Source organism: Pempheris klunzingeri, chromosome 16 (genome assembly GCF_042242105.1).
Source record: "Pempheris klunzingeri isolate RE-2024b chromosome 16, fPemKlu1.hap1, whole genome shotgun sequence".
In the NCBI taxonomy this organism is placed as follows: domain Eukaryota; kingdom Metazoa; phylum Chordata; class Actinopteri; order Acropomatiformes; family Pempheridae; genus Pempheris; species Pempheris klunzingeri.
In genome coordinates this window covers 12,072,362-12,095,801 of record NC_092027.1, presented here as the reverse complement: position 1 = coordinate 12,095,801, position 23,440 = coordinate 12,072,362, and the positions used below count along the sequence as shown (strand labels likewise).

Here is a 23,440-nt window from a genome sequence, read left to right as displayed (position 1 = left end):
GAATCACGTTTTAAAAATCACTTTTCTAAAAGGTTATATAAACATAGTAATGTATTATTAGTATTGTTGAATAAAACACCAAATGTCAGTCTTACTCTACATTATTCCAATGTCATACTGACTTCTACATAAGTTACACATTATATTTATCATTCCTATTTGAATAATCTTGAGGAAATTGACCACTGAATTCTTTGTTTTGATGAGAAGTACTGTTTTTACTGTTATTTGGCAAAAGCTGTTTTATTTTAAACTACATTAGTGATTAAAACTCACAGATGAACACAGTGCTGTAATGCTCTGATACCTTTGCACATTGAAACTGAGCCAAAGCAACTGTTCAATATAGCAACATTGGGATTGGGTGGCAGAGTGGTGCAAGAGCGCAGGGAAAACAGAGGGTTCAAGTCCCCCTGACAAACAGCACCCATCACATGATGCTAAAGTGCCTTTCAGCAAGACACCGAGTTCCCTCTGACTCTAAAGGGCGCTGCTCTAGATCTGAGACTGACTTCTGACTGACCCCTGTGCACAGGGACAAGACAGCTTCTCTGCTGTGATCACTGGAGAATTACAACAGAATTACCGCTCTCATAAAATCCAGATAAGCATGTTGTAGTGTCACCGTTCTCTGCAGCCAAACAAAGGGAACGATCAGCAGTGTCTTGGCTTTCTAACAAAGCAGGCACAGTGTGCATGAAGGTCCAAAAGTCAGAATTAGGCCCTCTGATTGTACAGTACGCTAAACATGCTCCAAGCCTACGCTTCTCATCATATTTGGCTCTAGGAGCTCTGAACCGGCTCGTGGTTGGGTCAGTGTGGTAATCAAGTGTGGATGCATGAGGCAAGTCTGGATTTTAGCATGATCAGCACCAAAGCTTCACCCTGGACAAACTGAGGAGACAAATATACAGAGGGGAGGGAATAAATAAAATAAAATCAAATAAAAACTTGTGCAGCATTTTATGTGTTATGATATCAGTAGCTTTCCATCGATGTACTCTGTTTTAAACACTCATTTTTGTCCAAGAATAGTTTGTCTGTTTTTAGAGCAGACAAAAGCACTTCAAAAAAAAAAAAAAATTAAACTGCGTATGACATCATCTTTACTGGACAAAGTCCGCAGGGTTTTATGTCCTCTCTAGATACAGTATAATACACACAGTAAACGCTCAACTCCCAAAGACCTACATCTTTCATTGAGGCATCACTGTTCTATCTTATATTTTTCCATCAGTGCTTCTTTCTAGTGTTCCCAGTCTGTGATTCTTTCCTCTTTCATACTCTCTCTCCTCTCTCTTCTTGTATTTGGCTCAAACTTCCCTGTCCACATCGTTCTGTCACAGTCACACCAGGTGTACTTGTTCCTCCCACTCCTCAGGTGATTGGTCGCCCTCTAACTGAAGGATGAGGTCTAAGTCTCTCTCTGTGGCCGGGGCAGTGTGTGCGGGACTGTTTCCACGTTGGGAGTGTGAGCACGGGTGTGTGTGCGCTTCGTCCAGCGACAGGTCAGCCACACACCCTGCATCCACACTCTCCTCGTCAGCCTCTCTGTTTTCCAGGTCCAGAGTGCTGGGCCTCAACGCCTTCGGGTCCTCTGCGCTCGCAGCACCTAGACGGGGACTCGCCGACCCTCCGTCCTCTTCTGGCTTGCCCTCCAGGGGCTGCCAGATCGGGGCGGGGGTAACGTCCCTGGAGGTCTGGCCCTCAGACTCAGTCTCAGTGTGTGTGTCAGGGGAGGAGTCGGTTTCTGTGGTGGGTGGGGAGGGGATGAGGGCCAGGCTCTGGGGGTTGTTCTGGGGGTTGATGTTGTTGTTAAACCAGGCCATTATGTTGTCCAGCAGCTGGGCACTGGCTGTGGGGTCCAGGGCCTCCAGACTCTGAGGGTCGCTAGGGGTGAAAGGGCCCCCCGGGGGGATCACCGGTGAAAGCAGCAGCTCCGGCTCGAGCTCTGGAGACGGGAGGCACAACTGGGCAGGGGGCTGGGGGTCTGTTTTGGGTGGGCGTTCAAGAGCGTAGGCGGCAGGACGCTCCTGAGTGTAAGAGCTACTGTGTTCTGGGCAGGGGTTGTAAGAGCTGTCTGGTTTTGGGGTGCCGTCATACGTGGCAGCGTGTTCCCGGTTATATGGACTAGGATGGGTGGGGTTTTGGGTGCGTTCAAGTGCGCAGGAGGCAGTGTGTTCAGCCTCAGCCAAATAACCGCTGGAGTGGCAGTAACTCTGCTCTTTGCTGTCATAGCGAGGATCTGTGATGGTGATATGGTCGAATGGAGTGATGAGTGCATTCTGGTCTTGTCTATGGCTGCAGTCGCTGTAAGCGGGTTCACTGGTGTAGGGAGCGGTGAGTGTGCTGTGGTTGTATGTGTGGTGTGAGCAGAGCTGCTCCTGTGTGTGCGCGTCCAGGTCATAAGGAGTGGTTATGTTCCCCAGTTTCATAAGGCTGTCTCCCAGCTCCAGCAGCTCTGCACTGAGGGAGGGAGGCGGGGGAGGGAGGGGAGGCAGCGGGAGGGAGCTCGATGTGGGAGGCTGGGGGGTGGAGTCTGTCCTGTTTGGGGGCCGAGGGGGATCCAGGAGAGAAGTGGGGAAGGAGGAGCCTCTGGCTCCTGGAGGACCGTCTGAGTTGAGAGAGTGCAAAGCAACATCACCCAGGTCTCCAGCGGGACCTGGCCTCCTCTCCTGCCCTCTGTCCAGTCCACGCTCCAGCTCCACTCTCCCCTCCATCCCTCCCTCCAGGCCTCGCTCTCTGCGGGACTCCTGAAGGGACAGCTGAATGGCCAGTAGGATGTTTGGGTCATCTTCATCCAGCGAGCCCAGCGCTCTTCTGCGGCCCTCACTTCTCTCTGGACCTTCTGGAACACAAAATGTCGCATTACTACAAGGGGGGCTTTGTATAGCTTGACTGCCCATTGATCCTAGTGATCAATGCCCCTGTGTGCTTCCACCAGAACAGATATATGGAGCAATAACTTAAAATCCCATTTGCTGGTTGTCTGCCTTAGTGCCAGGTCAAAATTTATAGGTGGAGGCAAAGAACAGAGCTGGATTAAGATCAAAAGTTTGTGCAAATTTATTGCTATAAAAAAATCTGTTGTCTGCTGTATACGGTGCTATACGTAAATGTTACCTGTACAGTGCAGCGTTTGTTGAGTTCTATAGAATGTATAAAACATTGGCTTTACACAAGCATATTATATAGTCCATTAGCATGTTTGCCAGACCTGTGTTGTCACTCCTCCTGCTGGTCTCTGGTGTGTTGCTGCTGCTTCTGAGGTTATGCAGACTCAGCATGTCTCCTCTGCGCCGTGGCCTGTGTCTGCGACGGTACTGGATGTCAGCATAATCCTGTGTAGAGTGATTAAAGGTGGGTTATTACAATGCCAACTCTAAAAGCTGCGTTCACTATATGTCTATTTTATATTGAGCAGGTTCAAAATCTTAAGCACAGAAAACAGAATCAAGCCCATGCGTATGCACAAAATGCCAGGAGCTATGATGCATTACCTGCGACTGTCTGTCTCTCTGATCTCCTGCTCCCAGTACAGAGTGACGACTCCCCATCTTAACACACACAAGCAAACTACGTCAGCTGCAGCCGTAGTCATGCATTAGATGACTTAGGTCACTAAGCGCAGGTTAAGGGAATAGCATTAGCTGGGCATGAACCGAAACGTTAGCTGAACAAAAAAAGTTAGTGTTTCAGTGTTTGGTGTGACAAGAGGATTTTCTGTACCTCAGGGGAGGCAAAGCCAAGGTACTCCCAGTCCCATGATCCTCCAGGGTAACTGTAACAAACACAAACACAAGAATGTTTGCTAACATGACGCAGATAACTTTACATTAACATTCAGTTTTGATACCTTTACTTTGTCTTCTTCATCCCTGCCCTTTGGAGGGATGAAGAAGTGCACAAAACTTGTACTGTACGAGTATGCGTGATCAGGTTTGTCCATACTTCCTGCGGGGAGGCTCAGGAGAATCATTGGGAGCGACGCCACGGGCCACTGATGCCAGGAATTCTTGCCTCTTCTGCTGCACCAGACGGGCCGCGCTGATTATCTTGTGGCAGGGCGTCCTCAGGTACGGCCGGTTGACCTTCTGAGCCAGATCCTCCACTACCATCTCGAGATCAGTCTGAGAAGAAACAGAGGTGACATGTTGACTTCCTGCCTTCTGCTCAGAGATTAGAAATTCAAATTTAAAAAAGGGATTTGCGACTTGTATTTAACTCCTACTACAGATAAGACATGAGCTGAGATCTCACAGGAGACTTCCAACATCCAGACATCCAATTTTAAGTCTGTTCTGAAAGTGTCTAAGCTCAAAATAAACCTCTGGTAGTTCAGACATTTCTCCGAGGCTCTGCACTGCTTAAGTTGAGTTAATATCAATCACTACAATCTCAACACCCTGTATGACAAAACAAATATTACACAAGTTACCACAAGTGAGCCATCTTATCAGAGAATGTGAGGTAATTATCTTACAAAGTCAAAAATCTTGTTTCCTTAACAGTAGATTAGTGCTTTGTAATGAGAATACAAAACATTAGTTAAACAGAAGCAGTGAACTTTATACCAAACAGATTATACGATGCACCAACACTTTGGAATTCAGGTCAAATCTTAACATATTATGAAAAGTGGTGTGTTAAATGGAGCTTTGTGTCTGAGGAACATTAAGAGAATGAAAAGAAACCCATGATGTGCAGGGTATTTTGTATCTAACGACGACAGACAACAACATAGTATCTGAATAAACTACAAGCCATATTCACGGTCCTGAGAGGATGAGAATGATTTCATTGTCTTTTGTTGACCCCCTGACCTGTCATCTAGCTTCACCCTCGGGGCAAAATGCCAATTTGTATCTTAGAAATACAAAACCTCAATAGTCACAGTTTTTACTAACAGCTCTCCGTTTGTTCAAACCAGTTTAGCCCCATGTGGTCTAATGAACACAGCAGTCTGTAGGGATCACTGGAGGGGCTTTAAAGTTGTTAGTCTTGTTCTTACAGAGGACGCCTGCATGTCACAGATATGTATTAGATTACCTGCATGAGTTCAAATATCTCTTTCTGGGTGCTGCCTTGCTGCAGGAAGAAGCCGTATGGGTAAGAGCACTTCAGTACACGTCGCGTCTTCAGCAGCTCACACACGCCGTCCTCTATGAACCGTGTGTCTGGAGGGGTGCCTTCACCTGGAAACGAGAGGACAAACACACAAAAAGCCAGCGGAGTAAAAACTGGGTGTAGTCTCAATCTTCTGTATTGTTGAGCATAATAAAACACTCAAAAGTCTTTGACGGCCTCCTGTAGCAGAAAGGCCAGCCCGTGTTATAGTGCAGATAGGATTAACGCATGTAAAAACATGTAAAACACACAGCTGACTAACAACAGGCTGAGTTCAGTATAAGACAGACTTACGACAAATGAAGGCTCTGCTGAGCTGCTCCATCTTCTCTTTAGCCGTTTTCAGCAGTTTCTGCTCCAACTAACAGACGTGAAGAGAAATTACACATCAGATTATCAGATTGTAACAAATGTCTCAAGAAGCATTTTAGAAATTCAGGCGAACTTTGCATTGCTACAAATGCATGTGTACGCATAGGTAATATTTACCTTATAACTGTGTTCATGGTTCTTGAAGCGAGTATAATAGTGCATGAAACGGTCCAGCTCCTGAAAACTTTTGTGCTTCTTTTCTGCCTGTAAAAAAATGCAGCTCTATTTCATTCAGTGCATGTGTCAGTGCGTGTGCACATAAAATGCTGTAGGTCATGTGAACACGTGCATCAATCATGAATCATCCGACAGGTGACTGAGAGGTTCTTGCAGGTGGAAATGTGAGCAAGTACGTGAGTGATTGTGTGGATATATTCAGCGAGAGTGTGTATTCTGCGTTTGTTTTTTGAGTGAGCGTGTGTGTGTGTGTGTGTTTATACCTCTACAGTCATCTCCTTGGACTGCTCCTCTAGCTGTTGGATAACCTCATAGCGAGTACAGCGATAGTAGCCTCCTGTTGATGAGCTGTGCTTCTTCCACTCCTCCAGACAGATCCAACAGAAGTCATACTTACACTGCAGAGAGGGAGCAGAGTGTCATATTTCTAATCAAAACACAGCATAAAATGAATAAAAGTCAGTGGCCACAACTCATTTTCTATATAAATGTTGACACACATCTGACAGAGAATAATGTGTATACCTTGGCACACTGCATATGGTTGCAGCCCTCATTCTTCTGAATGGGTGACTTGCAGTTGGCACACGGTTTGGAGTTGGTCAGCAGCCACAGGCAGTTAGCAGCATCCTCATAGGCCTCGCTCACACCTGCCACTGTTGACAGCCCGAACAAACAAACACATTAGCAATATCTCAATTATCCAGCACCTGCCCCACAGATACACCCCTCCAGCACACGACTTTGGCAAAGATCAATAACCTGAACACCTGCCACTAGTTATAATAATATATTAGAAACATCCAGGTAGGCAGTCATGACAGCTTCTGTTATCTGCCTCATTGTGGCACCAGCTGATTGAGTTGCAGCTAAATGACCCTCAATACAAGAAGAGACTTACGCTCCTCAGGCTTCATCTCTGTGACTTTCTGGAGCCAGTTCCTCCACATCTCACAGTCACATGGCTCATGGGCCTCTCCAAGGCACTCCCTGCAGACAGGGAAGGTTGAGAATTAGGTGAGATTAGTGAGAGTACAATGAGACTAAAGCAACATTACAACAGTCACTCATTACTAGAAAGAGGAGCTGGACAATAAAAGTAAGAAGAAGGTACAGAAAATTTCATTTGAAACAAACATGTAGTTAAAAATAATAGTTGCCTCGTCTAAGTTTTCAGGTCACTTTTGTGTGTTAAATGTTTGTATTTATGTAGTGATGTACGTGTGCATATGGCTGAAAAATGATGATGTCTACCAGCAGAACAGGTGACCCTTTCCACAATCGACAGCTGGGGAGGGCAGCAGGGGGAAACTCTGTGAGTCACTGTCCCCGGGGCCTGGTCGGGTGAGCCGCACAGCCCGCTCACAACGGGCAGCAGGACACCAGCGGATGGCAGGATTGTTCTCCACAAATGCCTGCAATAGGGAGAGAGGGAGGAGGGGGGAGACAGATGGGAGAGAAACAGAAGACACAGATTAATGAGAGAGGATATAGAAGCAAAAGAGGAAGAACAGGACAGAAGACAGGAGGGAATGCAAAGAGCAGAAGTGAACACAATACAGGAATAACACACAGAAAGTAAGAAAATTTCATTATCTTTGGCACCAAAAAATGGACATATATCAGAAACACACGACTTAAATTTACAGTTGGCAGAAAAGCACTCCTTTAGCTGTGGTGAGTCGTCACGAGAATCAATATACTGCATCTGTATGTTTTTTTTATTACCTTGATGTCAAACTGTAGATATCTCTGGTCCATCTCTCTAGAGACCACACTCTCGATCACATGCACCGGCACCAACTGGTAGCACTCATAGGCCGGGCAGAAGATATTGTGTGCGTCCCCCTCCTGAATCTTTACATTGAGGAACCTGAGAAAAACACACAGGAAAATTGATGCATAAATGTTTAAACATACTGAAATATGCAGGAACATTTACACAAACAAACACAGGCGCGTACCCTTCCCAGCAAGCTCGGCAGAACTCGTGTCCACAGGACACGTCCACTGGATCCTCAAACACCGAGATAGAGCAGAGACAGATTCCACACTGCACGGAGACAGAGGATAAAACACATCACATAATATTCAGAGGTTACCTGGCACTTAACAGTGCCTCAATAGTACCTAACAAATTACAATATACTGTATATGCTGATATTTTTATTCATAATGCCACACAGGGAGGGAATGGACAAAATGACATCAATGTCTGTAAAATATGAAGCAAACCAATAAAAGTCACGATTACCACAGTCATTGTATTAGATTTTCAAGAGTTAATTTAAACACTGATGCCAGATAAAAAGGTCACTCCTTACCATTGACAGGCTCTCCTCTCCAGGTGTGAGGCAGCTGTCGGTTGGGGAGGTGAGGGTGAGCGTGAGGGGTGAGCGTGGGGTCCTGGGAGTGCGGGGTGAGGGTAGGGTGTCCCAGGCATTGTATCCGCTGGGTGGCGGGGTGGGCATGGCCACACCTGAGCGCTGGCAGCAGCCCTCAGCGTCTGACATCCAGGCTTCCAGGAGCTTTTCTCTGTCCCAGTCTAGAGAGGTTGCACACATTAGTTTCGAGTTTTGAATTTTCTCTAAACGTTGCAAACACAATGGTGCTGTGAGGGTTTGTGAAGGTCTAGTGAATGACAGACAAACACGCACCATGCGCCCGGAGCAAGGCCTCAGCAGTGAAGAGGGGGGCTTGCAGCATGTCTGCCGTCTCTACGATCAACATGTCCTTCAGCCTGCGCAGGTCCTGAAGCTTCAGTCCCTCATAGGGCTGAAAGGATAGAGTGGGAGAAATGTTAGGAGGATACAGACAGAGAAACGGAGGAGGGAGAAATGAAAGACAGAAAGAGGAAGTGATGAGGTAGAGAAAGGGAAGGTGAGGCCAAGAAATGTTAAGACAGACAGAGAAAGAGGACAACGTTATTTAGCAAAAATGAGAAAAGTATGAGATTGAGATATGTTTGAGGAAATGAAAAAGATAGTGTAAGAAAAATGAAAAAGGACAGAGAGCAGGGGTTGGTGGTGGTGGAAAAGAGATTAAGTATTAGCATAGATTTGGCTGCAGGATGTAAGATCAAACCGCTATCAGTTGGCAGCAGCCGCTGCTGGAAGCCTGTGCTGGCGCCCTCTATTTGACTAGAACCCCGAGAAACACGAGACGGCGTGTGTACATGTGTATAGTTGTACCGCTAGACTGGTAGAAAGCAGTGCAAGTTGTGATGAGATAACTTTGTGAGAAAAAGAAGATATATTGACAACAAATTGGTGACATTTGAAGGTGAATGGTAAGAATGGTAAGAATCAGGCTCTGAGTCTTTGAGAAGTGCTATCATCTACCTTTACATCTTCACATGATTTTTTCTATCTGCTTCTCCGTATGTGAGAGTGTTTAAGAAACAGCAGGTGTTAACTGTGTTAATAGTTATGCCTGTATCACATTTCCCTCTGTAAACACAAGCTGATGCCTGGCACACATAGTTTTATCATGACTATTTAGAACAGCTTCCGTGACCTTAAAAGTTTAAATTTAATTAATTTTAATATTCTTGGCTTTTTCTACATGAAATTGTAGCCACCTGACATAGATTTAAGATTAGTGTATTTGACATGATGGGGGGGAACATTAACACTAACATAGTCACAACCGTCCATTGTGGTCCTTGTTGTAAAGAGAGTAAAGATGAAATTAGCATGATAAATACCTGAATTATCATTATAAAATCATTCTACGTAAAATAGCAAAACAGAAATCAGAAAAGTTACATCACCAGTAAAACAGAGGACTCATTGTTTCAAAGTTGCAACACTGACCTACTGAGATGCGTTCACTTGAAACAACATAAAAATAGCACATTAATTTTAAGAGTTCGGCCAGCAAGAAACTCCCAGATCTCATAACTGTGGTCTCACCTCCTTATATTGCAGCAGGTTGGTTTCGCCATGTGTGTCTGTGTTTGACTGCTGAGCTGAAGAGGAGGAGAAAACCATCTGTGACTCCAGGCTGAGGGCCAGCTCGGTGTGGTGATGCCGCTCGGCATGGTCACATGGCGTCAACTTGTCCTCGTCCTCCACAAAAAGGTCCGCCTCGCTCTGGATTAGCAGCTATAGGGAGGGACGAGGAGGGAGAGAGGGGAGAACAAAAGGAATGGGAGAAGAAAAAAAAAAAAAGACAGGAATGGATAATGGAGAGGAACAAGAAATTGAAGGAACTTGCAACAAAAGACAACAAAGGAAGCGAGAGGCAAGAGCAAGTGGAGCAGACAAAGAGAAAACAGGAGGAAGGAGAGAGGAGAGAAAGAGAAAACAAAGATGTGATTGTAAAAATGGAAAAGAAATATGAGAAAGGGAAGTAGACAGTGACAACAAAGGGAGAGGGAGAAAAAAAAAAAGAAATGGCAAGGGAGCAAACACAACAAAAGTCAATAGGATGTTTAGTAAAATGGAGAAAGATGAGGTGTGGACAGATTTTAGTTATGAAAGAGGTGAATAGAAGCGGGGAAAAGGAGTGGGATTGAAGAGGTGAAGAGAAATGTGTTCAAACGTCTTATCTGAAAACATGATATCTGGGTTATTTTTCCCCCAGTCTGCCCGTAATATGAATTTAGCCTTTCTTTCGATTCAAGAATTGGATTTACTTCCTAATTCCTAAACTGAAAAAACAAACAAACATGAAAATCAAGAGAGGAAGCACTACTTGGATCTGACAGTAATAAAACACAAAGCAGATGCTCCTGCTTCAAGGGCTGGCATAATATTGTCTACAGATTTTACTGGCTGTAAAATCCAGCCTCACAGATAGATCTGCCATGCAGAAAACAAAAGTTCATCCTCGGGTGAGTTTGGTGGTTGGCGCGCTCACCTCCACGCAGCTCTTCATGCCTGCGGCGGCGGCATAGTGCAGACAGGTGCTGTGGTGATTGTCGGTGGCATTGACATTGGCCTTCTCATACTGGCCTCCCTCCAGCCTGGCTCCGGTCCAGCTCAGGATCATCTGGCAACGGGGAAACCCACAAACGCACAACCACAACATTATTTGTAAGTCAACTTTGTCGAAGGCAACAACTACACAATACACTTTTTTATGCGAGCTTGTACTCTGAACTACTCTCTCTAGGTGTTTGTACCTGCAGGCAGTCTGCACGACGCTGCTCGTCCCTCTGGGGTCGGGCCAGTCGTGGCGACAGCGCTCCCTCTGACAGCAGCAGGATCTGCGGGCCTTGGCACAGCACGTGGAGGCACGTTTCGTTGTGGACATTGCGCTTGTTGGGGTTCCCCTCTTTACTGAACAGGAAGGACCTATACGATGCAGGAGAGAGCGAAGGGATTGAACAGAACAGAAGGAGGAATAAGGACAAAACAAATTCAGAGGAGCTCAGAAGTGAGATGGAAAGAGAAGAAAGAGCTGTAACGCGAAGACAGCTTAAATCAGACGCAGAGTGAAGCATACTTAAGAGAGACATATGTGGAGGAGGGGGTAGATGGAGGGATGAGTGGAGATGACATGAGGATAAAGTATGATGGTGAGGTGGATTGTGAGATGAGTGCTGGTGGGTAAGAAGAGGAGCAAAGAGAGGGAGGAGAAGAGAGATGGCAGAATATTGACTACTTCTGTTTAACATCTCTGAGATAATGGACATGCTGGCTGGCGGGTGTATACACACACACACACACACACACACACACACACACACACACACACACACACACACACACACACACACACACACACACACACACACACACACACACACACACACACACACACACACACACACACACACACACACACACACACACACACACACACACACACACGATGATGGATGTGCCAGTTGCACTGGAAGTCAGGCTGTGGTTGCAGTTCTGTTTAGTAAATAGTTTCTCTGCTCTTTGTCTGTCAAAACCTCCATTTACTGATTAGCGTTCTGCTCTTTCATTTGGCTCCACCTGTTCTGTTTTTTCCTCTTTCTGGTTTCTTTCTGCGTTTCCATTAAAACTTCCATCTCTCCTTGTTGTATCCTAAACTTGTCCCCCCCCACCCCCACCCCCTCACAATGCCCCTTTTGCATTGTCTATTGTCTTTCTCCCATTTGACATAGTTTTCTACATTACCCTATGGTGGCTGCATATTAAACTGTGGACAAAACTCGGTTTCTGTTTTTACTCAGTGGTATAACATGAATAGCGGTGCAATTGAAAGAAGCCCTCTCACTAATGCAAATTCAACAAAACAGAAGAAAATAATAGGATGTCATTGGATTTCCACTGATTGAATACATACAAAAAATGTTGTAAAACCTCTCCCTCTCTGCTCCGTCTGCAATTTGGGCACAGCGGCAGCCACTATTGAATTAGTGTTTGAATGTTTCCTTATTGTGCAGCCTTTCAGCCTATTCTTCCACTGCTGTCCGGCTCTTCCACTTTTGACCTTTTTATCCTGTCAGCCACAAACCCCTGCAGCCTCCCACTAATGACAGTGCACTGCCAATTCACCCACACAGCAATAATCACTAATTATTCCCCTCTCAACTACAACCCAGCACCCCCCACTTCTACACACACACCCACAAAGACCCATGTTGAGGATGGATGGCACTAATATCAGTCTACTAGAAACAACAGGCCACTTGGGGCACATGTTTTGCCGCAGTTGTGGAGCACCAAAGCTGTTCAGACCGTATGGCGATTCGATGACAACAGGAGACCTCAAAGGGGGGGTACAATTAACTCTAAAATTTTGAGTTCGCTTGTCGTGTGTGACCAAAAAAGAACCAAACACGCCCTATAGCGTGAAGATAGTTGTTTTATGCTGACAAATAAATCTGCTGTACATCTTGGCCTTCTCCAAACAACAGAAAATCAGTTGTCCACAATAAGTAACAAAGTCACAGTTGTTATTTACATTTTTCTGAGACTGTGTTCTGTTGTTGTGGGGGGAAGGGTTACACTTCCTGAACTACACCCCATTTTTTCCAGTAATCGGTCTACTTGTGATTTCGCAGTTTGCACATCTCATGGGGTTACTAGCCAATCCAACCCATGGAGGCAACTAGAGGAGAATAAACATGAAGCAGACACATGTTAAAAATAATCTAAAAAACAGACTCTGCATCTACCATCCCACGCTTGTCCTCTGTGAGTCTTTATTTTGTCTGAGATTTCTCGGTCGTCTATCTGCTTGCCTCTGTCCAATCGAGCTCTTGGAACAAAGAAGCATTTCCTCTGATACTTATCAGGAGCAGAGCGCTGCGTTCAGCACGCCTCTCTGGTCCATTATAGGTTAGTGGGAAGGGACACAAATAGCACACCGTGATTCACTGTGTTACATTCACAGACTCGGACACATTAAGCAGTTGTGGAGTCACAGTTTCCCCCCCTTATAACGCACACACACACACACACACATATGTGGTGTGTGCACACATGCAGATGCACAGATAATTGACTGGCCTTTTCAAACAGCTTCCTCTGACCTCCCCCCTATAATCATGGAAAGAAAGGGCAAGAGAGAGGAAGAGTGCAAGGAGGAGAAGGGGGAGGAGGGGGGGGGGGGAGGAGGAGGAGGAGGTGAGGACCGCTTTTGAGTCATTGAATCAGCTGTCTTGGTCATGGCCAGCAGCCTGATTATCCCTGCAGGGGGTAAAAAGACACACTGGTGTCTCGCTCTCTCTGTTTTTTGTTTTTCTTTAGTTTGACCCCTTGCTTTTAGGTTGTGTCAGACTCAGTGACTCCCCCTTTATTCTTCCTCTTGAGACATTATCCAAGGGAAGGGTGCTGGTACATGTGTGTACACCTGTTTACACCAAGTATGCATGCAAAGAAAGTCCTTACAGCACAGTAACCACGCAGTGAATTCAAATGTGTTCACATGCCTAAAGTGGCCCTGCAATGATTGAAAACTGCACTTTCACCGAGTTCAAGGACTCGCAAGAAAGAGATTAAAAATAACGGTCAACATCATCTACACAGCAGAGGCAGAAGTATCCTGACTTTTAGTCCCCAGTGCTACTAGTGTTTTTCATTAGACCCTCTCTGCTCAAGACATGGCCAGGTCTAAACAAATGCGGGATTACAAACTCTGCGTCCTGAGTTTGTAACACATGCTTTGATATAAATTTGAGTATAACTCTGACGGCATCATAGCGTTGTTTACTCAGACTACAGAGAGCCTCCTCCAGAACCACAGCAGACCAGTGTACAGCTGTTTTTGCAGGCTGAGTAGCACTCCTCATGACAAGAACACTGAATTTCATGTTTAATATTGGTGAAGTGTCCCTTTCATGTTTGCTTTTTTGTTGAGACTCTCCTGGTTGCTTATTGCAATAATTGGCCAATTTTGAGGCTGTGATTTGCCATTTTGTTAATCAGTGTTGGTTGGGTCTAACTGCACCTGATTGCCAATGTTCCTCATGGCTAATGCACTTTTTCTGTGTCTAACATATGTCAATGAGACTTTTTACCTTGTAACATCATTTACATAATTTGACAGTATTTGCGACTATCTGCGGAGTCATATTACTTGCCTTAAAAGCACAATTACGAAAATGGTGACTCTGAAATCTATTAAAGCTGACATGCGGCTAATTGTTATTCAATTTAATATGACTCACTTGCATAACTGCCTTTGTAACTGTACTGGATAACTGCTTAACAACACGACAAGCCGCAGCCTCAAAAATGACTGTCTGATTCAATCAAAGCATCTCTGACATTCTCAACCAAATCAAAACCAGAAAAACATGTTTTTTACCTGAGGAGACGCGTCATGGCGTGGCGGCAGACATAGTGCAGGGGCGTATTGTGCTGGTACTGCTCTCCGTACGATGCATTCGGGTCCAAGCCGTCCCTGAACTGAGGGTTGCCCTCATACAGCTGCCAGGCCAGGGCCTCGTCTCCACCCACCAGGGCCTTGCGAAACTTAGTGGCTGTGTTGCCCATGGCTTCAAGCTTGCAAAGGGCCACCTAATGGGAGCTCTGGCTGATGCCTGTCTGCCTGTCTACCTGCCTGCGCCTCCCTCCTCCTCCTCCTCCTCCTCCTCCTCTTCTTCCTCCTCCCCCGTTCACCACAGGTCACAACTTAGAGCAACATGGCTCAGTGTTTTCCTGCCCTGTAAGTTAAACAGAAAGAGGGGAAGATTGATTAAAGGAAAAGGATGGTGGACAGAGGGATGTGAGAAGAGGAAAGAATTTGAATAAATGTGGGGAAAAAGGCTGGTGAAGCTAGGATAAAGGGGAGAAAAGAATGTCGGACAGTGAAGAAGTAAGGAGACAGATAGAACACAAGAGACACAGAGAGCCGCTCAATCAATCAGTCCATCCATCGATCAGTTGATGTGCTGCAGCGAGGATGTTATCTTACCGGAAATAGAAGGAAAAATGGAGGGACAAGAGAAAGAAGCTAGAAAGACAGAGAGATGATTATAAAGAGGGCAGGCGAGAGGGGAAGGTTAATGATATCCAAGCCATCGATTTGTTAGTCAGTTGATGAAAGGCATGGTCAATATTACCACAGCTGGCCACTGCCAGTCCAGTTAGCCTGCATTTGTGAGGAATTTGCATATTTTAGGGCTGTTTACATGCTTGTCTGCTACTGGAGATATGAGAGTCTGAGTGTGTGTTAAACCATGCAGCACTAATACCCTGGGCCAAAACCAGTTTTACTTTCCCTCTCAGGCGCTAAACCAAAGAATCACAGCTATGGCTGCGACAGTTTACTCTCCCAGCAACAGCTTATAAACCTCCTGTAGATTACAAGTTACCGTGATCATTTCATTATCTTCCTCTCAATTTTCACTTTTCTTCATTGGCATGACAAGAATTTTCAATATCACAAAATATAATAAAACAAGAGTAATAACAGTGTAGTGAAAAAGAACAGATATGGGAAACAAGCAAACAGTCTTTCTTGTCACATATTGTACATAATCACCATTTCATCAATGTGTTCTGCTTGATTTCCTTCCTCATCCTTCCCACCTCTCCGTCTTTCGCTCTCTCACACACACAGAAACACATACACAGTTTGTCCTGACTTCGACACACAAACACACGCCAATACATGCCGTAATGAGTGCAGTCTGTATGTGAGTGCATGTGTCTGTGTGTGTATTGGGCCGTTGAGGGTATCATTACAGTCTTCATTCTATGGCCATCTGTCTGGCCCTCACAAAGAGCCTCTTTTAGCCCGGCTACAGTTGGCCGCTGGCTGGCCGGGCTCTGGAACATTTGAATAACGTGGCTGGCTGCCTCCCCTCTTATGCCTCCCATTTCTATGCAGTGACAGACAGGGACACAGACAGGGAAAACACACACTGACAGACGGAGACATACAGGCTGTGCAGAAGCTGCCACCACTGGCGAATAATAACCAGCATCTTATAAGTTCTGCTCCTGTGATGCATGCAGTAGACCGGACCTTGTGTGTCCGTGTGTGTCCGTGTGTGTCCGTGTGTGTGTGTATCTGGAGGGGGGGTAACTATAGTTAATAGGTCAGTCTGTCTGCTTGGCTCTCTGTTTTGTGCACCCTGGTTTACTTCCAGTTCACTTCACTTCTCTGTGTATCTCCACCAGTCTCTCTCTGTCTCTCATACTAAATAAGGACAGGAAGTCGGGACATGGAGGAACTTTGGAATTTCAGGGATCGCAAGTAGCAGGCTATTTGCACTTGGCAGTGACGGTGCAATTACCCACTATTACGAAAGCTCTTTGAGCCTACATGTCATTCAGTGGTCAGGTGGAGGGAGGCTGAGGAAGTGTTTCACTCCTTGCTGACAAGACAATCTTCCTATTAGCCTTAAATCCAGCCAGGGACAAAAGTATGTTTAAAACTGAACAATTTTAAGTTACACTTATATCACAGGTCTACACAAAGCAGGCCTCTAATGCATATGGTATTCTCCATTTTAGGCAATGTGATAATCCAGACTTTATGACTCATGAGCTCAAGAATCCCAAACACATGAATCTTGTCTGGAAATCCTGTCTGATGAACCCCATTGACAAGAACTTGAGTCACTGCCCTCTTGGTTTCTTGTAAACCCAGCCAGCAATACATCCATGAAACATCACAAAGTTTTACAAGAAATGCCACAGTTTATAATGATATTTTGGTTGTGACTGTTTCAGTGCTTTTCTTTATTTATATATATATATATATATTTATATATATATATTACACACAAGGGGTTAGAGCTTAAATGGTTTGTCAATAACACAGAAGACAGAAAAATCAATCTGCAGCTATTCAATAACTTTCCAAGCAACAACACCAATCATTAAGATTTGCTGCTTGTCTTTGTTTATGTCATTTAAAATTGACAATCTTTGGCCTGCTGGTTGAACATATCAAGACATTTGAACTGTGTTGGGCAGCGTTTTCTGGCACAAAGTGATCAAGAAAATAGATTTAGTCAGATTAATGGTGTAAATGTCCATTTCTTCTTGTAGAAGAACAACAATTACTTTCAAACCGTCTTACTTGTTTGGTCAATGAAATGTCCTTAAGCCAAAGATGATGTCTAAAAAAGCCTTGCTCTGCTTGAGCAACCATTCAAAACCCAAAGACATCCAGTTTCAGAGAAAAGCAGCAAATCCACACTTTTGAGACTGAAATTGCTTTTGACTAATCCTTTTAGAGCTAATTAAAAGAATTACCGGTAGCAGTCCCTCCAGAGGTGGTGACTTATTGATATCAAGATATCAATAATACACTGATATGTATGACAGTCCAGCTATGATTGGTCATAAACTCACAACACAGCATTTTAGCCCTACCTGCCAGCACCTTAAAGTCAGACCCACAGTTACTGCTCTGATACAATAACTACTGCAGACTTTAAAACAAACACCACCCACCATGGTGCCATTACAGCTATGAAAACTTACTGTCAGCTAATACACATCACCCCAAACACCTCAGTCAAAGAATGGGTGGATCATATTGCTGTGTAAACCAATGTCAGATTGCAGAGACAGAGACATAAAACTTATATAAGGGAGCCAAAGTCAGGGAAGAGCCACATAACGAGTAACAGTGCAAGTTACTTCAAATGCACTCGTCTTCGGCATTCACCAAAATTAGCTAGGTCACCGTGTATCAGCTAAATATTCAGGTCAGACCTCGTGTGGTTACCCCTGAAGAAGTGTGTCAGCACGAAATGGAGCACAAAACAAACAGCAGCCGACTTCTCTCTGCATGTTTCTGTCCATGCGGCCCCTCGGTTAAAGCTCCTTTGTTCGGCACACTGACAGTCTGTGTGAATCACCGACACAGCCGGGGAGCCGCCGTGTTAGTTAGGTGCACAGCTCGCCCGATAAAACCGCTCTTACCACGGGTGTTAACGGGTCCCCCGCGGCTGCTCGGGAAAATGTTAACACCCAAGGCAGCCTTACCCTCCTGCCGCTGCCGACGCTAGCTCTCCCCCCTCCGAGGTTTACATTAGCGCGCTGTGTTAACGTTAGCCTCCACCAAACCTCCGCCGATTTAACGGTACTCACACGGTCGCTTCACTTGGTCACTACTCGCACCTTCGGGAACCTTCGTAAATCGAGGGCCATTATCTTCTCGCTGTCATTCGCATCCCCGGCTCATTTTCCGCTGGACCATCCTCTCCTCTGCCACCGGACCCGGCGGGGACGATGCTGCTGCTGCTGCTGCTGCTGCTGGTGTTGGTGAGCGCGGAGGGGCGAGACTGACCGGAGCGCCTCACTGTGTTGTTGTGGCTGCCAGAGAGAAAAGCGGACTGCGCATGCGCGGCTCCAACTGTCACACGGAGAGCGGTCACCTGATTGGTCGGCTGTCTGGGTTGGCTGGGTGGTTTGTTTGGTTTATTGTGTTCTCTCTGTTAGCTTGTTATAAAATCATATTTTACCTGCTTTTTAATACGTTTATGTTTGGACATACACTTCATAAGTTTGGGAAACTGACTTTAAAATAGATGTTCATATTTATTTGTTTTTACCCTAAAATCATATAACTTCAATAAAGAGTTGGCCGTACCTGATGTACTGTATATTAAACTCTATCTATCTATAATCGATAGTTTATCGGTTTCTGTGCCTGTAGTTGTGTGTAATCTGTATTCAGATCCAGTAACTGAGCAAAAGCAGCAATACCACAATGTAAGAATACTCCCTAAAGGGAAACCTGATTTTACATTTTTACTTAAATATTTTAAGTAAGATATACTCAGAGTGAAAATACACTGTTGCCCATGAAGTTGAAATAATTGTTCAATACCCCCAATTTTGTTAAAGCCTGAATACACAGTTAAAGGTTAATTGTGGTTTAAGTTTCACTGTGATATGTTTGGAAGAGTTTGATAAATAAAGTTGAGAAGATATACACTTTATTTATCAGGAATAAATCACATTGTCACAATCATTTCATGAGAAGAGGTAAAAAATCATTTTATTCCAACTTTATGGGCAACAGTGTATAATGAATGGCCATTATGAGATGACATCAGTTCCCAACATTTTTGGCTCGTAATCACTGATCCAGCAACCCCTTGGGTGATTGGATTGTTGTTATAGCTGTTGTTCTGTTTGGTATGTAAAAACTTAATCTGTAAAGTGATTGGTTATTAGAGCTATTAAAAAGATGTTGTGGAGTAAAAAGTACAATATTTGAGTCTGGAATGTAGAACAAAATAAAAAAAGAAGTATAGAAGATAATTAAATCTCCACCACTTGTCCTCCATACATAAACCCATTAAATAATCATTACAACCAAAACAAAATATGGTCAGACTAAAGATTTTATTAGCAGCCACAAAAAGATACACCTTAGATCTACTGTAGAAACAATGATACCGTGGCATATTATTGACACAATTAGCTAGCTGAATTAGCCAAATTTAGAGCTGAATAAAAAATGGGAATACTCAGCACACTTGTGCAAAGTACCAAAGAATGTCACACACACAGACACACACTTCTACTCATCTTCTTGGCAGCAAATGCCCATAATGCAGGCCTGACACAGGGAAGCCTCATGAGGTTTGGTCCACACTTTGGCAGAGCTTGTTGATCCATCATCACCGTCATCATCATCATCATCTCCGTAGCAATTCTTCCGGATTTTGCGGAACAGCTTGAGCAGGGCCTCTCTTACCACATCCTCGGAAAAACCAGGGAGTTCAAACTCATTGTTTTGGCAACTGCGACAGGCCTGTCCAAAGGGCCGCATGATCACTGTCCCCCGCTCACCACGCAGCCGGTAGCGGAACAACACCACCACCCGCGCTGAGGGCCAGGTCTTGCTGCAGGATGCACACCGGAAACTGTGAAATGAGAAGACAGCAAATAGGAGTTAGAGACACAGAGCTTCTCAGGTAATCTCAGCTCAGCTCCTATTCTTTTAAGTTGTGAATGTTTTTGAAATGAGCTGTCTGAATAACATTACTATCTAAAAAGGGTGAGTATTCCCATAACTTTGTTGATTAAATCACAACCTGTGCTCCTCTGAATAACTAGTATGATTTGCCCTCTTTGCCCAGGGTGCAGGACCAGGTTTTTCCACAGAACGACACTGTTTTAATCCTGCACATATCCTTCACGCCATCACAAAATAATTTCATGATCATATTACATGTTGCATGAGGAAATTCTGATAAAGTTGTATATTTGACCTGCACTCATACAAGCACATTTGCATCTTCCATGACCTAAATGTCTAATTCTGTCCGTAGTTTAAAGTTGTACATTTTGATACAGTACATACTTTCCGTATGCATAGTGGCAGCAGATCTTCCAGCCCCTCTTCCTTTCCTCCGTGGTGACTGTGTCTGTCTGGCTGTAGCTAAAGTTGAGAGTCCACTGGTCTCCATAGTCCAGCTCATTGTCTTCATCCAGCAGCTCCGTAAAGATCTCCGTCCACAACCCAGGAGTCCAGTCTGCATGAATTGAAACAAAAAAAACAATGAGAAAAGACAGTGCCAAAAAAGTCAAGGCTTTACCACTTTACAGTCAGAAAAATATAGGTCTCCATGCCACAACACTGAAAGAAATAACAAACACTGCTGCTGCTTAAAGGAGCCACGTATGGAGCTATGCCACCTGCTCCACACAAGTGGAGGATAGCATTTCTCCTCCTCCATTAGTACACCCTGTAATGTCCTGAAAATGTATAGCTGTTGCCTCATCTCATTCAAGATTAATGTATTTGTCATTTACAACGCAGGGTTGAACGACGAAATTAAAGTTGTATCCCTTTCGTGCTACACACACATAGAGCATTCATTATAAAGACACTTACATTTAGAGTAGCTCAGGAATAAATATAGAATAAAATAAGAACTGTGTATGCAGGAAATAATTCTGTAGGGAATTTCTGAAATTTCTGCAATGACAACAACAGGATAGAGATGATGATACGGTCTTCATCTTCACAATAAAAGGTCGACATGTGGGGGAAAATTGTCCATCAACTTGCACCAAGTCCTGTTGTCTGTCTGCTCCGAGTGGTCCGTCAGGAGCAGTAGCCTGATCTAGGGTTTAGAAATAGAGCCAGGTCTGTGTAAAGATGTGGATCAGGTCTGTGAAACGATGTGGATCAGGTCTGTGTAAAGATGTGGATCAGGTCTGTGTAAAGATGTGGATCAGGTCTGTGTAAAGATGTGGGCACAAACAGAGTCTGATTCCCATAGTCATAATCATAGATTTAATCCACTCCCACCAGTGGACTTTAGCCAGGAGCAGCTGGTCCAGGTTTGGTCTAGCTGGTAGTTGTATGAGTCTATGGGCAGCGGGTGTTAGGTCCACTGCTCTTATTACTTCAATTGTATATATAACTTGAATTGTATATAGCTTTTCTTGTATAGCTACTGTTTATTTATCTCCTTTCTTTTTCTATTTATCTATTTATCATTATATTTTTTTTAAATCCTGAAGCTGCATTGAAAGCAAAAGGGCAAAGCCAGAATTGTGCGGTGAAACTTCTTTCTATCTGTACATATGACAATAAAAAGATTGAATTGAATTGAATTAATTGAAACCACACTTCCTTACCAATGCCTTTGAGTGTATTTTTGACACACCACCTGCTGCCACGAAGTAAGTGATCGTTCAAAGTCTGCTGGTCTTAATCGAAATCAAAAAAATATCAGCTTGAAACTAAAATGCAGCGAAGTTTGAAGGAAGTTACGGCAACTAGCTGGGGCGGCACTATGTCTTCATCTGGGACGCTACAGTAACTCAGTATCAACCATCAGGGACAAAGCATTAAATGAAAGGACAGCACAGGCCAGCTGGTCAGCATGCTAATTCATATCTCTGCAGCACTTGACATCTATGACATGTTGATTCAGATATCTCTACACACTTTGGTGACATTGGTGATTATTTTTGAATGCGTAAAGCTAAAATGATGGCTATAATTTACACATTGCACCTTTAAAGAGATTGTTCTGAGCCCCAAAAAGATTTCTTTTAGTCACATTCGCCTTTTGGAAAGTACAGTAGGAATTAACATCGCGTGAAAATGTAAAAGCAACGCTATCAATAAAACAATAACAAACACTAGAAATGCTGAGGTGGCACCAAATGGATCAAAGTATATATATTTTAAGCACCAAACTAAACAGTATATTAACGCACTACACAAAAATATGAGTTGTTACCTGTAGATCTGCTCATGATGTTTGATGACTCTCCGGTAGAAGAAAGGAAACAACGTTCAACTTGTTTATGTGTTGTCCTGCTGCTGCTGCTGCTGCTGCTGCTGCTGGGACTCTATTCATCACCTGACAGCAGCCTTTACTCTGGAAAACGAAACTTAACATCATACTTTCATTTTCCATCCATTGTGCTCCTTGTGATGAGGGGAGGAGGCAGCATCATGCAACCAAATCTAATAACAAGTTGGTATACATGTTGGGGGATTTCTTTCCTTACTGACCACAGAAAATGAAAATGATAATAAAAAGTTCATAGTCAGACATTGCATCACTCGAGGAACTCCAAACCTGACTGAATAGATTAACAAACAAGACAAAGGCCTTCGATAGGATAGAATGGCCATATTTATTTAATGTTCTGCCAAGATTCGGATTTGGAACTTTTTGCAACTTTCTTAAATGGATTCAGATTTTGTATACAGGACCCACGGCCAGTATTTTAACAAACAACATAGTTTCAAAACCAATTACATTAGAACGCTCCACGCGCCAGGGATGCCCACTATCACCAATGCTATTCATACTGGCTATAGAACCCTTGGCTATGGCAATACGAACACAGACAGACTTGTCTGGCATCCGTTTAGGAGAACAAGAACACAGAGTGGCTCTATATGCTGATGATTTGATAGTTTTTTTAACAAAGCTGTCTACCAGCATACCAAGCCTTAATGCAACAAATTGAATTATTTGGACGATTCTCTGGATATACTATAAACGACTCAAAATCTTCTATACTATTTTTAAATAAGGACGAAAGGCTAAAACCAATCATACAAACCCCGTTTATTAATGCATACGAGGGATTTGTGTATCTTGGAATTAAAATTACCCCTGACGTTGAAACCACTGTTGCAAGAAACTTTGACCCTTTGATCAGAGAAGTGAAGGCAACTCTGGATAGATGGATGACAATGCCCATATCAATAACTGGCCGAATAAACATGATTAAGATGAGCGTGTTACCAAGGTTCTTATACCTCTTTCAGTCACTCCCTCTACCGCCACGAAAACTATTCTTTGATGAAGTAAACAGTATCTTTAATGCGTTCATCTGGAATAACAAAAAGTCCAGGCTGAGAC

At 44.1% G+C, this 23,440-nt stretch overlaps 2 protein-coding genes across 4 annotated transcripts; both read right to left on the bottom strand.

Moving 5' to 3' along the window:
- Positions 1 to 23: 23 nt before the first annotated feature.
- Positions 24 to 18,386, bottom strand: LOC139215372 (ankyrin repeat and IBR domain-containing protein 1-like). 3 transcript variants are annotated; one of them, XM_070846321.1, is made up of 21 exons: positions 18,177 to 18,386; positions 14,431 to 14,788; positions 10,805 to 10,976; positions 10,540 to 10,671; positions 9,591 to 9,782; positions 8,334 to 8,451; positions 8,001 to 8,221; positions 7,641 to 7,729; positions 7,405 to 7,549; positions 6,931 to 7,091; positions 6,578 to 6,666; positions 6,202 to 6,332; positions 5,940 to 6,074; positions 5,617 to 5,703; positions 5,422 to 5,488; positions 5,050 to 5,195; positions 3,952 to 4,130; positions 3,730 to 3,781; positions 3,501 to 3,557; positions 3,218 to 3,341; positions 24 to 2,848 (listed from the first exon to the last, which is right to left on the bottom strand). In XM_070846321.1, the coding sequence occupies exons 2-21, from the start codon at positions 14,616 to 14,618 to the stop codon at positions 1,347 to 1,349; spliced, it is 3,987 nt and encodes a 1,328-aa protein (XP_070702422.1). In that variant the 5' UTR covers positions 14,619 to 14,788; positions 18,177 to 18,386; the 3' UTR covers positions 24 to 1,346. The 3 variants fall into 3 exon arrangements, with proteins under 3 accessions (XP_070702422.1, XP_070702423.1, XP_070702424.1); XM_070846322.1 differs by having other exon boundaries at positions 18,207 to 18,386; XM_070846323.1 differs by lacking the exon at positions 3,501 to 3,557.
- Positions 18,387 to 19,458: 1,072 nt separating this feature from the next.
- LOC139215905 (receptor-transporting protein 4-like) lies at positions 19,459 to 22,409 on the bottom strand. Its single transcript, XM_070846943.1, has 3 exons — positions 22,301 to 22,409; positions 20,404 to 20,575; positions 19,459 to 19,963 (listed from the first exon to the last, which is right to left on the bottom strand). The coding sequence occupies exons 1-3, from the start codon at positions 22,314 to 22,316 to the stop codon at positions 19,618 to 19,620; spliced, it is 534 nt and encodes a 177-aa protein (XP_070703044.1). The 5' UTR covers positions 22,317 to 22,409; the 3' UTR covers positions 19,459 to 19,617.
- Between the last annotated feature and the right edge of the window lie 1,031 nt (positions 22,410 to 23,440).

Coding starts and splice junctions, on each gene's coding strand:
- LOC139215372 (XM_070846321.1), bottom strand. CDS start 14,618: ATGGGCAACACAGCCACTAAGTTTCGCAAGGCCCTGGTGGGTGGAGAC. Junction 5,489..5,616: donor ACCATGAACACAGTTATAAG/GTAAATATTACC, acceptor CACGTCTGTTAG/TTGGAGCAGAAACTGCTGAA. Junction 4,131..5,049: donor AGATATTTGAACTCATGCAG/GTAATCTAATAC, acceptor GTTTCTTCTCAG/ACTGATCTCGAGATGGTAGT.
- LOC139215905 (XM_070846943.1), bottom strand. Junction 19,964..20,403: donor TGCCACTATGCATACGGAAA/GTATGTACTGTA, acceptor CTCATTTCACAG/TTTCCGGTGTGCATCCTGCA.